The sequence below is a fragment of the Nerophis lumbriciformis genome, linkage group LG37 (genome assembly GCF_033978685.3).
Source record: "Nerophis lumbriciformis linkage group LG37, RoL_Nlum_v2.1, whole genome shotgun sequence".
Lineage (NCBI taxonomy): Eukaryota > Metazoa > Chordata > Actinopteri > Syngnathiformes > Syngnathidae > Nerophis > Nerophis lumbriciformis.
Genome location: NC_084584.2, coordinates 1,868,351 through 1,882,500, shown reverse-complemented (window position 1 = coordinate 1,882,500; position 14,150 = coordinate 1,868,351). Strand labels below are relative to the sequence as shown.

Sequence of the window (14,150 nt, the reverse complement as noted above, 5' to 3'; positions counted from 1 at the left end):
AAGGTCTATTCAGGTGTACTGAAGAGTAGGCCACGCTGGATAGTCAAAGCTTGGATTCAGGAGGAGCAACTTTGAGCATGTCATGAGGGAGGCACTGGACATTGAGTCCGACTGGACCCTGGAATTCTGGCCCATCGGAATTGTGGCCGCAAGGTGGTTGGAGCCTGTCGTGGACACCAGCAGTGAGGGATGCCGTCAAGCTGAAGAAGGAGTCCTATCGGGTCCATTTGGCTCATAGGACTCCAGAGGTAGCAGACAGGTGGTTTTGGCGGTTGCAGAGGCAAAAACTCGGACATGGGAGGAGTTCAGAGAAGAAAATGACTTCCGGTTCATTTCGAAGCGATTCTCGGCCACCATTCACCGCCTCAAGACAGAGAAGCACTGCAATGTCAATACTGCTAGAGTGTCTGGAGACAATCCACCTGGAGTGTCTTAAGATTCTGGATGCTATGGGGTTGTCTTGGTTGACAAGACTCTGCAGCATTGTGTGGACATTGGGGGCAGTACGTCTGAATTTTCAGACCGGGGTGGTGGTTCCTCTATTTAAAAAGGGGAACCGGAGGGTATGTTCCAAATATGGGTGGGATCACACACCCCAGCCTTCCCGGTAAGGTCTATTCAGGTGTACTGAAGAGTAGGCCACGCTGGATAGTCAAAGCTTGGAGTCAGGAGGAGCAACTTTGAGCATGTCACAAGGGAGGCGCTGAACATTGAGTCCGACTGGACCCTGGAATTCTGGCCCATCGGAATTGTGGCCGCAAGGTGGTTGGAGCCTGTCGTGGACACCAGCAGTGAGGGATGCCGTCAAGCTGAAGAAAGAGTCCTATCGGGTCCATTTGGCTCATAGGACTCCAGAGGTAGCAGACAGGTGGCTTTGGCGGTTGCAGAGGCAAAAACTCGGACATGGGAGGAGTTCGGAGAAGCCGTGGGAAATGACTTCCGGTTCATTTCGAAGCGATTCTGGGCCACCATTCACCGCCTCAGGACAGGGAAGCACTGCAATGTCAATACTGCTGGAGTGTCTGGAGACAATCCACCTGGAGTGTCTTATGGCTCTGGATGCTATGGGGTTGTCTTGGTTGACAAGACTCTGCAGCATTGTGTGGACATTGGGGGCAGTACGTCTGAATTTGCAGACCGGGGTGGTGGTTCCTCTATTTAAAAAGGGGAACCGGAGGGTGTGTTCCAACTATGGGTGGGATCACACTCCCCAGCCTTCCAGGTAAGGTCTATTCAGGTGTACTGGAGAGTAGGCCACGCTGGATAGTCAAAGCTTGGATTCAGGAGGAGCAACTTTGAGCATTTCACAAGGGAGGCGCTGGACATTGAGTCTGACTGGACCCTGGAACTCTAGCCCATCGGAATTGTGGCCGCAAGGTGGTTGGAGCCTGTCGTGGACACCAGCAGTGAGGGATGCCGTCAAGCTGAAGAAGGAGTCCAATCGGGTCCATTTGGCTCATAGGACTCCAGAGGTAGCGGACAGGTGGCTTTGGCGGTCGCAGAGGCAAAAACTCGGACATGGGAGGAGTTCGTAGAAGCCGTGGGAAATGACTTCCGGTTCATTTCGAAGCGATTCTGGGCCACCATTCACCGCCTCAGGACAGGGAAGCACTGCACTGTCAATACTGCTGGAGTGTCTGGAGACAATCCACCTGGAGTGTCTTAAGGCTCTGGATGCTATGGGGCTATCTTGGTTGACAAGACTGCAGCATTGTGTGGACATCGGGGGGAAGTACGTCTGGATTTGCAGACCGGGGTGGTGGTTCCTCTCTTTAAGAAGGGGAACCAGAGGGTGTGTTCCAACTATGGGTGGGATCACACTCCCCAGCCTTCCCGGTAAGGTCTATTCAGGTGTACTGGAGAGGAGGCTACGCTGGATAGTTGAAAGTCGTATTAAGGAGGAACAATGTGTTTTTTGTCCTGGTTGTGGATCTGTGGACCAGCTCTACACTCTTAGCAAGATCCTTGAGGGTGCATGGGAGTTTGCCCAACCAGTCTACATGTGCTTTGTTGTCTTGGAGAAGACATTCGACCCTCGAGAAGTCCTGTGGGGAGTGCTCAGAGAGTATGGAGTACTGGACTGTCAGATTGGGGTGGTCCGCTCCCTGTACGATCAGTGTCAGAGCTTGGTCCGCATTGCTGGCAGTAAGTCGGACCCGTTTCCAGTGAGGGTTGGACTCAGCCAGGGCTGCCCTTTGTCACCGATTCTGTTTACAACTTATATGGAAAGAAAATCTAAAGGCAAAGTCAGCGCATTGAGGGGATCCGGTTTTCATGGCTGCAGGATTAGGTCTCTGCTTTTTGCGGATGACGTGATCCTGACGGCTTCATCTGGCCAGGATCTTCAGCTCTCACTGGATCGGTTTCACAGCTGGGTGTGAAGCGACTGGGATGAGAATCAGCACCTCCATGTCCGAGTCCATGGTTCTCTCCCGGGTTGGGGAGAAGATTTTGCCCCAAGTGGAAGAGTTCAAGTACCTCAGAGTCTTGTTCACGAGTGAGGGAAGAATGGATTGTGAGGAGCTGAGCCGGAAGGTAAATCTCTCAATTTACCGGTCGATCTATGTTCCCATCCTGACCTACGGTCATGATCTTTGGGTTATGACCAAAGGACAAGATCACGAGTACAATCGGCCGGGCGGTGGGGCTCTTCCTTAGAGATAGGGTGAGAAGCTCTGCCATTCAGGAGGAACTCAGAGTAAAGCCGCTGCTCCTCCGCATGGAGAGGAGCCACATGAGGTGGTTCGGGCATCTGGTCAGAATGCCCTAAACACTTCCTGTCCGACCGATAGGAGACCACGAGGAAGACCCAGGGCACAGTGGAGAGACTTTATCTCCCAGCTGGCCTGGGAACACCTCGGGAGCCCCCGGGAGGAACTGGACTAAGTGGCTGGGGAGAGGGAAGTCTGGGCTTCTCTGCTTAGGCTGCTGCCCCCGCGACCCGACCTCGGATAAGCAGAAGAAGATGGATGGATGACTTATCCTTTTATGGTCACATGACGTTTATTTCATGATCACATGACGTTTAATTCTATGATCACATGACTTGTGCGACTCCCAGCATGGCGGTGCAGCGGCTGGCCAATGAGTCTCGTTTCATCCTTTATGAGTTCTGGGAGCACAACAACATGTGGAAGAAGTAAGTTTTGTTTATTATTATTATTATTATTATTATTATTATTATTATTATTAGTATTATTATATTAGTACGTGTGTTTTATAGGCACTTACACAACAACTGCATTTATGTTGATTATTATTATTATTATTATTACTATATTATTAGGTGTGTTTTATAGTCACTTACACAACAACTACATTTATGTTTATTATTATGATGATATTATTATGTGTGTTTTATAGGCACTTACACAACAACTACATTTATGTTTATTATTATTATTATATTATTATGTGTGTTTTATAGTTACTTACACCACAACTACATTTATGTTTATTATTATTATTATTATATTATTATGTGTGTTTTATAGGCACTTACACAACAACTACATTCATGTTTATTATTATTATTATATTATGTGTGTTTTATAGGCACTTACACAACAACTACATTTATGTTGATTATTATTATTATATTATTATGTGTGTTTTATAGGCACTTACACAACAACTACATTTATGTTTATTATTATTATGATGATATTATTATGTGTATTTTATAGGCACTCACACAACTACATTTATGTTTATTATTATTATTATTATTATATTATTATGTGTGTTTTATAGTCACTTACACAACAACTACATTTATGTTTATTATTATTATTATATTATTACGTGTGTTTTATAGGCACTTACACAACAACTACATTTATGTTTATTATTATTATTATGTTATTATGTGTGTTTTATAGGCACTTACACAACAACTACATTTATGTTTATTATTATTATTATTATTATGATATTATAATGTGTGTTATATAGGCACTCACACAACTACATTTATGTTTATTATTGTTATCTTTATATTATTATGTGTGTTTTATAGTCACTTACACAACAATTACATTTATGTTTATTATTATTATTATATTATTATGTGTGTTTTATAGTCACTTACACAACAATTACATTTATGTTTATTATTATTATTATATTATTATGTGTGTTTTATAGTCACTCACACAACAACTACATTTATGTTTATTATTATTATTATGATGATATTATGTGTATTTTATAGGCACTCACACAACAACTACATTTATGTTTATCATTATTATGATGATAGTATTATGTGTTTTATAGTCACTTACACAACAACTACATTTATGTTTATTATTATTATAATTATATTATGTGTGTTTTATAGGCACTTACACAACAACTACATTTATGTTTATTATTATTATTATGATTATATTATTATGTGTGTTTTATAGTCACTTACACAACAATTACATTTATGTTTATTATTATTATTATGATATTATTATGTGTATTTTATAGTCACTTACACAACAATTACATTTATGTTTATTATTATTATTATTATATTATTATGTGTGTTTTATAGTCACTCACACAACAACTACATTTATGTTTATTATTATTATTATTATATTATTATGTGTGTTTTATAGGCACTTACACAACAACTACATTTATGTTTATTATTATTATTATGATGATATTATTATGTGTGTTTTATAGTCACTTACACAACAACTACATTTATGTTTATTATTATTATTATGATGATATTATTATGTGTGTTTTATAGTCACTTACACAACAACTACATTTATGTTTATTATTATTATTATTATTATATTATTATGTGTATTTTATAGGCACTTACACAACAACTACATTTATGTTTATTATTATTATTATATTATTATGTGTGTTTTATAGGCACTTACACAACAACAACATTTATGTTGATTATTATTATTATATCATTATGTGTGTTTTATAGGCACTTACACAACAACTACATTTATGTTTTTTATTATTATGATGATATTATTATGTGTGTTTTATAGTCACTTACACAACAACTACATTTATGTTTATTATTATTATTATTATATTATTATGTGTGTTTTATAGTCACTCACACAACAACTACATTTATGTTTATTATTATTACTATTATATTATTATGTGTGTTTTATAGGCACTTACACAACAACTACATTTATGTTTATTATTATTATTATGATGATATTATTATGTGTGTTTTATAGTCACTTACACAACAACTACATTTATGTTTATTATTATTATTATTATTATTATTATGTGTGTTTTATAGTCACTTACACAACAACTACATTTATGTTTATTATTATTATTATTATTATTATATTATTATTATGTGTATTTTATAGGCACTTACACAACAACTACATTTATGTTTATTATTATTATTATATTATTATGTGTGTTTTATAGGCACTTACACAACAACAACATTTATGTTGATTATTATTATTATATCATTATGTGTGTTTTATAGGCACTTACACAACAACTACATTTATGTTTATTATTATTATGATGATATTATTATGTGTGTTTTATAGTCACTTACACAACAACTACATTTATGTTTATTATTATTATGTTTATTATTATTATTATATTATTATTATGTGTATTTTATAGGCACTTACACAACAACTACATTTATGTTTATTATTATTATTATATTATTATGTGTGTTTTATAGGCACTTACACAACAACAACATTTATGTTGATTATTATTATTATATCATTATGTGTGTTTTATAGGCACTTACACAACAACTACATTTATGTTTATTATTATTATGATGATATTATTATGTGTGTTTTATAGTCACTTACACAACAACTACATTTATGTTTATTATTATTATGATGATATTATTATGTGTGTTGTATTAGCACTCACACAACCACTACATTTATGTTTATTATTATTATTATTATATTATTATGTGTGTTTTATAGGCACTTACACAACAACTACATTTATGTTTATTATTATTATTATATTATTATGTGTGTTTTATAGTTACTTACACCACAACTACATTTATGTTTATTATTATTATGATGATATTATTATTATGTGTGTTTTATAGGCACTTACACAACAACTACATTTATGTTTATTATTATTATGATTATATTATTATTATGTGTGTTTTATAGTCACTCACACAACAACTTCATTTATGTTTATTGTTATTATTATATTATTATGTGTTTTATAGGCACTTACACAACAACTACATTTATGTTTATTATTATTATTATTGTTATATTATTATGTGTGTTTTATAGTCACTTACACAACAACTACATTTATATTTATTATTATTTTGATGATATTATTATGTGTGTTTTATAGTCACTTTTCACAACAACTACATTTATGTTTGTTATTATTATTATTATTATATTATGTGTGTTTTATAGGCACATACACAACAACTACATTCATGTTTATTATTATTATTATATTATGTGTGTTTTATAGGCACTTACACAACAACTACATTTATGTTTATTATTATTATTATATTATTATGTGTGTTTTATAGGCACTTACACAACAACTACATTTATGTTGATTATTATTATTATATCATTATGTGTGTTTTATAGGCACTTACACAACAACTACATTTATGTTTATTATTATTATGATGATATTATTATGTGTGTTTTATAGTCACTTACACAACAACTACATTTATGTTTATTATTATTTTGATGATAGTATTATGTGTTTTATAGGCACTTACACAACAACTACATTTATGTTGATTATTATTATATTATTATTATGTGTGTTTTATAGGCACTTACACAACAACTACATTTATGTTGATTATTATTATTATGTTATTATGTGTGTTTTATAGGCACTTACACAACAACTACATTTATGTTTATTATTATTATTATGATGATATTATTATGTGTGTTATATAGGCACTCACACAACTACATTTATGTTTATTATTGTTATCTTTATATTATTATGTGTGTTTTATAGTCACTTACATAACAATTACATTTATGTTTATTATTATTATTGTTATATTATTATGTGTGTTTTATAGTCACTCACACAACAACTACATTTATGTTTATTATCATTATTATTATATTATTATGTGTGTTTTATAGGCACTTACACAACAACTACATTTATGTTTATTATTATTATTATGATGATATTATTATGTGTGTTTTATAGTCACTTACACAACAACTACATTTATGTTGATTATTATTATTATATCATTATGTGTGTTTTATAGTCACTTACACAACAACTACATTTATGTTTTTTATTATTATTATTATTATTATTATTATTATATTATTATTATGTGTATTTTATAGGCACTTACACAACAACTACATTTATGTTTATTATTATTATTATATTATTATGTGTGTTTTATAGGCACTTACACAACAACAACATTTATGTTGATTATTATTATTATATCATTATGTGTGTTTTATAGGCACTTACACAACAACTACATTTATGTTTGTTATTATTATGATGATATTATTATGTGTGTTGTATTAGCACTCACACAACCACTACATTTATGTTTATTATTATCATTATTATATTATTATTATGTGTGTTTTATAGGCACTTACACAACAACTACATTTATGTTTATTATTATTATTATATTATTCTGTGTGTTTTATAGTTACTTACACCACAACTACATTTATGTTTATTATTATTATTATGATGATATTATTATGTGTGTTATATAGGCACTCACACAACTACATTTATGTTTATTATTGTTATCTTTATATTATTATGTGTGTTTTATAGTCACTTACACAACAATTACATTTATGTTTATTATTATTATTATTATATTATTATGTGTGTTTTATAGTCACTCACACAACAACTACATTTATGTTTATTATTATTATTACTATATTATTATGTGTGTTTTATAGGCACTTATACAACAACTACATTTATGTTTATTATTATTATTATGATGATATTATTATGTGTGTTTTATAGTCACTTACACAACAACTACATTTATGTTTATTATTATTATTATTATTGTTATTATATTATTATTATGTGTATTTTATAGGCACTTACACAACAACTACATTTATGTTTATTATTATTATTATATTATTATGTGTGTTTTATAGTCACTTACACAACAACTACATTTATGTTTATTATTATTATTATTATTATTATTATATTATTATTATGTGTATTTTATAGGCACTTACACAACAACTACATTTATGTTTATTATTATTATTATATTATTATGTGTGTTTTATAGGCACTTACACAACAACAACATTTATGTTGATTATTATTATTATATCATTATGTGTGTTTTATAGGCACTTACACAACAACTACATTTATGTTGATTATTATTATTATATTATTATTATGTGTGTTTTATAGGCACTTACACAACAACTACATTTATGTTTATTATTATTATGATGATATTATTATGTGTGTTGTATTGGCACTCCCACAACAACTACATTTATGTTTATTATTATTAATATTATATTATTATGTGTGTTTTATAGGCACTTACACAACAACTACATTTATGTTTATTATTATTATTATATTATTATGTGTGTTTTATAGTTACTTACACCACAACTACATTTATGTTTATTATTATTATTATTATATTATTATGTGTGTTTTATAGGCACTTACACAACAACTACATTTATGTTTATTATTATTATTATTATTATAATATTACTATGTGTGTTTTAAAGTCACTTACACAACTACATTTATGTTTATTATTATTATAATTATATTATGTGTGTTTTATAGGCACTTACACAACAACTACATTTATGTTGATTATTATTATTATGATATTATTATGTGTGTTTTATAGGCACTTACACAACAACAAGATTTATGTTTATTATTATTATGATGATATTATTATGTGTGTTATATTGGCACTCACACAACAACTACATTTATGTTTATTATTATTATTATATTATTATGTGTGTTTTATAGTTACTTACACCACAACTACATTTATGTTTATTATTATTATGATGATAATATTATTATGTGTGTTTTATAGTCACTCACACAATAATTACATTTATGTTTATTATTATTATATTATTATGTGTGTTTTATAGGCACTTACACAACAACTACATTTATGTTTATTATTAATATTATTATTATGTGTGTTTTATAGTCACTTACACAACAACTACATTTATATTTATTATTATTATGATGATATTATTATGTGTGTTTTATAGTCACTTTACACAACAACTACATTTATGTATATTATTATTATATTATGTGTGTTTTATAGACACATACACAACAACTACATTTATGTTTATTATTATTATTATTATTATATTATTACGTGTGTTTTATAGTCACTTACACAACAACTACATTTATGTTTATTATTATTATTATATTATTATGTGTGTTTTATAGGCACTTACACAACAACTACATGTATGTTTATTATTATTATTATATTATTATGTGTGTTTTCTAGGCACTTACACAACAACTACATTTATGTTTATTATTATTATTATAGTTATATTATGTGTGTTTTATAGGCACTTACACAACAACTACATTTATGTTTATTATTATTATGATGATATTATTATGTGTGTTTTATAGGCACTTACACAACAACTAAATGTATGTTTATTATTATTATTATTATTATTATTATTATATTACTGTATGTTTTATAGTCACTTACACAACTACATTTATGTTTATTATTATTATAATTATATAATGTGTGTTTTATAGGCACTTACACAACAACTACACTTAGAATAATTATAATAATAATAATAAACATAACACAGTAATATAATAATAATAATAATAAACATACATTTAGTTGTTGTGTAAGTGCCTATAAAACACACATAGAATGATTATAATAATAATAATAAACATATGTGTGTTTTATAGGCACTTACACAACAACTACATTTATATTTATTATTATTACTATTATAATTATTCTATGTGTGTTTTATAGGCACTTACACAACAACTACATTTATGTTTATTATTATTATTATAATTATTCTATGTGTGTTTTATAGGCACTTACACAACAACTACATTTATGTTTATTATTATAATTATTATATTATGCGTGTTTTACAGGCACGTACAGAACAACTACAGTAAAAGTTTCCAAAGAGCCAACGTGGACTTCCTGGAAACTCCGGAGATTATTACTACTATGCTACTTCCTGGTAACAAGAACTTCTTCAAATACTACTCTTGTGTACACCTGTAGAAAGTACACTTTTGCTTCAAATACTACACTAAAGTACCTTTACTATTGACTATTAAAAAGTGACATTATCACCTTCATTCTTTCACTCTACATGTACTTTATTGAGGACAAAGCTGTGTTAGTGAGCATTTCTTCATAGTGGCCTTTTATTGTGAATCTCGTCAAAGTTTTACATCTTTTGAGTTCAACTCGTGAAAATTGGGAGCAAAAACAAAAGTGTTGCGTTTATATTTCTGTTCAGTGTACTTTTAGTAGTATTCTTGAATAGTGTACAACAATATATACAATAATTGTATCATTCCAGTATGCAAATATCAGTAAATGTATATTATAATATGTATTACACATTTATGAAGACAAATGTTATACAATACTAATACCTAGTAATCATATATACCTACTAGAGATGCGCGGATAGGCAATTATTTCATCCGCAACCGCGTCAGAAAGTCGTCAACCATCCGCCATCCACCCGATGTAACATTCGATCAGAACTGCACCCGCCCGCACCCGCCCGTTGTTATATATCTAATATAGACGATGCAAGGCATTAGTGAGGCATACCTGCCAACTACTCCGGTTTTCCCGTAATTCGTACGGTTTTCATCAACCTATTCCGGGTTACGGTTGCAGTGATAAAAAATACGGTTTTTCATTAATTAAAAAAAAAAGGGTGAAAACTACGCGAATTGCACCTTGTGCAGACAAGATTTTTCGATCGGACACGGAGGAATTAGTGATGTAAAGCACGTTGGGACAAAAAAACACAAGTCTAATGCCGTTGCTAGCGATACAAGTGGAAAACTTTCAACGTTTTTTGTCGCCCAAACAGATTCTTTGGATGTGATAAATGCCGAAGTTTTATTTACGGAGGCAATAATTGAGCATGGACTTCCAATCGCACTGGCTGATCACATGGGACAGTTAATAATGTAATGCAACCTTTAAAAATCATTACGCGGTGATCGCGGTCCCAAAAATAAACTTTTCTTGCATGATAATGTCCAGAAAAACTCACTTTATATTACTATAGAGTCCTTTTAACGAATGAGTTTGATGGTTTATCACAAACCTTAAATGAAAGAAGTCCTTTGTTCTCCTGCACCATGCATGCGCTTTGGCCTTGCTTCGTGTTTAGTGCGCAATTGTACTGTTAAAAGTGTTTATACTATTTATGCTTTCAAGTCCAAGTTGAAGAAATCTTGTTAAATGTTGACAGCATAACTACCAAAATACAGAAGTATGTCCTTAATATTTTTGCAGTGCTATTTCTGTTGAAAAGTTCAAATGATTACATTAGAGATGTGATGTGCCACTTTTCAAGTGTCTGATGGCTTCAATTCATTTTCATTCATTTTTCATATTTTGAATTCTTTTGAAAGGCTTACAAAAAAACGACATTTGAATTGTAATTCCATGCTATTGACAGGACTATTAATTTTAATGAAGTTAGCTTACCATGTTTACAGTATGATAATTGTGATAGAAATGTGAATTTTAGGCACAGAATATTTTTTACAATTGAACAAGGCAGTAGATTATACAAGCTTGGACAGAAAGTTAATAATGACACCAATTTTTTTTTTAATGGAATTGTTTAGTACTGTTTTACCATTTGTTTACTGTAAAAAGTGTTTATACTTTCAATGAACAAATTGAAGTCTTGTGAAAGGTTGACAGGATAACTGGCATTAACTGTCAAAATAATTTCAAACTATTGAAGTTAGCTTACAGACTAAACATGTCAATCAACCCATATGATTTTTGCTGTAATATTTTTGTTTTGAAAAGTCACTGTGACTGATAGAAAAGTGATGGTTTTAGCAACATTTTAACCTGTCTGAATGCTAATAATCATTTTGCGTCGGGGGGCGAAGCCCTGAACCCTCCACCAGGACTTTGTCCTGGACCTACCGGGGCCTGCGGCCCCTGGACCCTGGCTACTAGGTTTTTCTGATTTCAAAAGTTGGCAGGTATGGTGAGGTTATAAAGCTTTTGCCTGTTAAAGAAAGGAGACTGATCCAATGCAGTGCAGACATTCGCGTGCCACGCTGTCACGACCCAGACGCACACCAGTGCGCAATCATATGGGAGCCGCGCTGAGCGCACCTCCAAGCGCGTCTCGCTGCCGGCGACGGCCGGGTATGGGCCCGACGCTCCAGCGCCATCCATTTTCAGGGCTAGTTGATTCGGCAGGTGGGTTGTTTTGTATTTAAAATCTAATTTTGTTTTATTTCAACCGCCCGACCCGACCCGCGGATAAAATATAATTTTTTTTAATTTCATCCGCCCGATCCGCGGATAATCCGCGGACTCCGCGGTTGTGTCCGCAAACCGCGCATCTCTAATACCTACTATAATAATAATTGTTATTATTATTAAATATAATTAAATATTGAAATGTTTTTGCTCTGCAGCGTCTTGGTGGGTCCTCAACAACAACAACTGACCTTGGACATGACCTTCAGTGTGAATATGACCCATCATCACTCATGTCGTCATGGTGATGACATCATTGTTTAGGCTGCAAGGATAAACGTCAAAAGTATTTATGAATATGACGTCATGCATCAGACAAGTGTGACTGAAAAGTGAAATATTTGACATTTTTATGTCGTTTAATGTAGAATAAAGATGATTATTTTATTTATTTTATTTTGTTAAATGTAGAATAAAGATGATTATTTTATTTATTTTATTTTGTTAAATGTAGAATAAAGATGATTATTATTAAATTCATTAATATTCTCTAATTTATTATGTTGTTAAATGTAGAATAAAGACGAATATTATTTAATTTATTTTATGTTGTTTAATGGAGAATAAAGATTGTTATTATTTTTTTTTTTATGTTGTTGAATGTAGAATAAAGATGAATATTATTTAATTTATTTTTATGTTGTTAAATGGAGAATAAAGATGAATATTATTTACTTTATTTTTATGTTGTTAAGTGTTCAATAAAGATAGTTATAATTTATTTTATGTTGCTAAATGTAGAATAAACATGATTATTTAATTTATTTTATGTTGTTCAATGTAGGATAAAGATGAATTTTATTTTATTTAGTTTTATGCAGTTATACATTTTATTAGTATTATTAAATTCATTAATATTCTCTAATTTATTATGTTGTTAAATGTAGAATAAAGATGATTATTATTAAATTCATTAATATTCTCTCATTTATTATGTTGTTAAATGTAGAATAAAAATGATTATTATTAAATTAATTAATATTCTCTAACTTATTATGTTGTTAAATGTAGAATAAAGACGAATATTATTTAATTTATTTTATGTTGTTTAATGGAGAATAAAGGTTGTTATTATTTAATTGTCTTTATGTTGTTGAATGTAGAATAAAGATGATTATTTTATTTTGTTAAATGTAGAATAAAGATGATTATTATTAAATTCATTAATATTCTCTAATTTATTATGTTGTTAAATGTAGAATAAAGACGAATATTATTTAATTTATTTTATGTTGTTTAATGGAGAATAAAGATTGTTATTATTTAATTTTTTATGTTGTTGAATGTAGAATAAAGATTATTATTTAATTTATTTTTATATTGTTAAATGGAGAATAAATATGAATATTATTTACTTTATTTTTATGTTAAGTGTTCAATAAAGATAGTTATAATTCATTTGATATTCTAAATGTAGAATAAACATGATTATTTAATTTATTTTATGTTGTTCAATGTAGGATAAAGATGAATTTTATTTTATTTAGTTTTATGCAGTCATCAATTTTATTAGTATTATTAAATTCATTAATATTCT

At 30.6% G+C, this 14,150-nt stretch overlaps 1 protein-coding gene across 1 annotated transcript in view; it reads left to right on the top strand.

Moving 5' to 3' along the window:
- The window catches only part of necab1 (N-terminal EF-hand calcium binding protein 1), a 50,903-nt gene extending 37,040 nt beyond the window's left edge, over window positions 1–13,863 (top strand). The window contains exons 11-13 of the mRNA XM_061931049.2: window positions 3,062–3,139; window positions 10,219–10,310; window positions 12,772–13,863. Coding sequence (XP_061787033.2) covers window positions 3,062–3,139; window positions 10,219–10,310; window positions 12,772–12,803 — 202 coding nt within the window. The 3' untranslated portion in view covers window positions 12,804–13,863. The remainder of the gene's footprint in view (window positions 1–3,061; window positions 3,140–10,218; window positions 10,311–12,771) is intronic.
- Window positions 13,864–14,150: the final 287 nt, after the last annotated feature.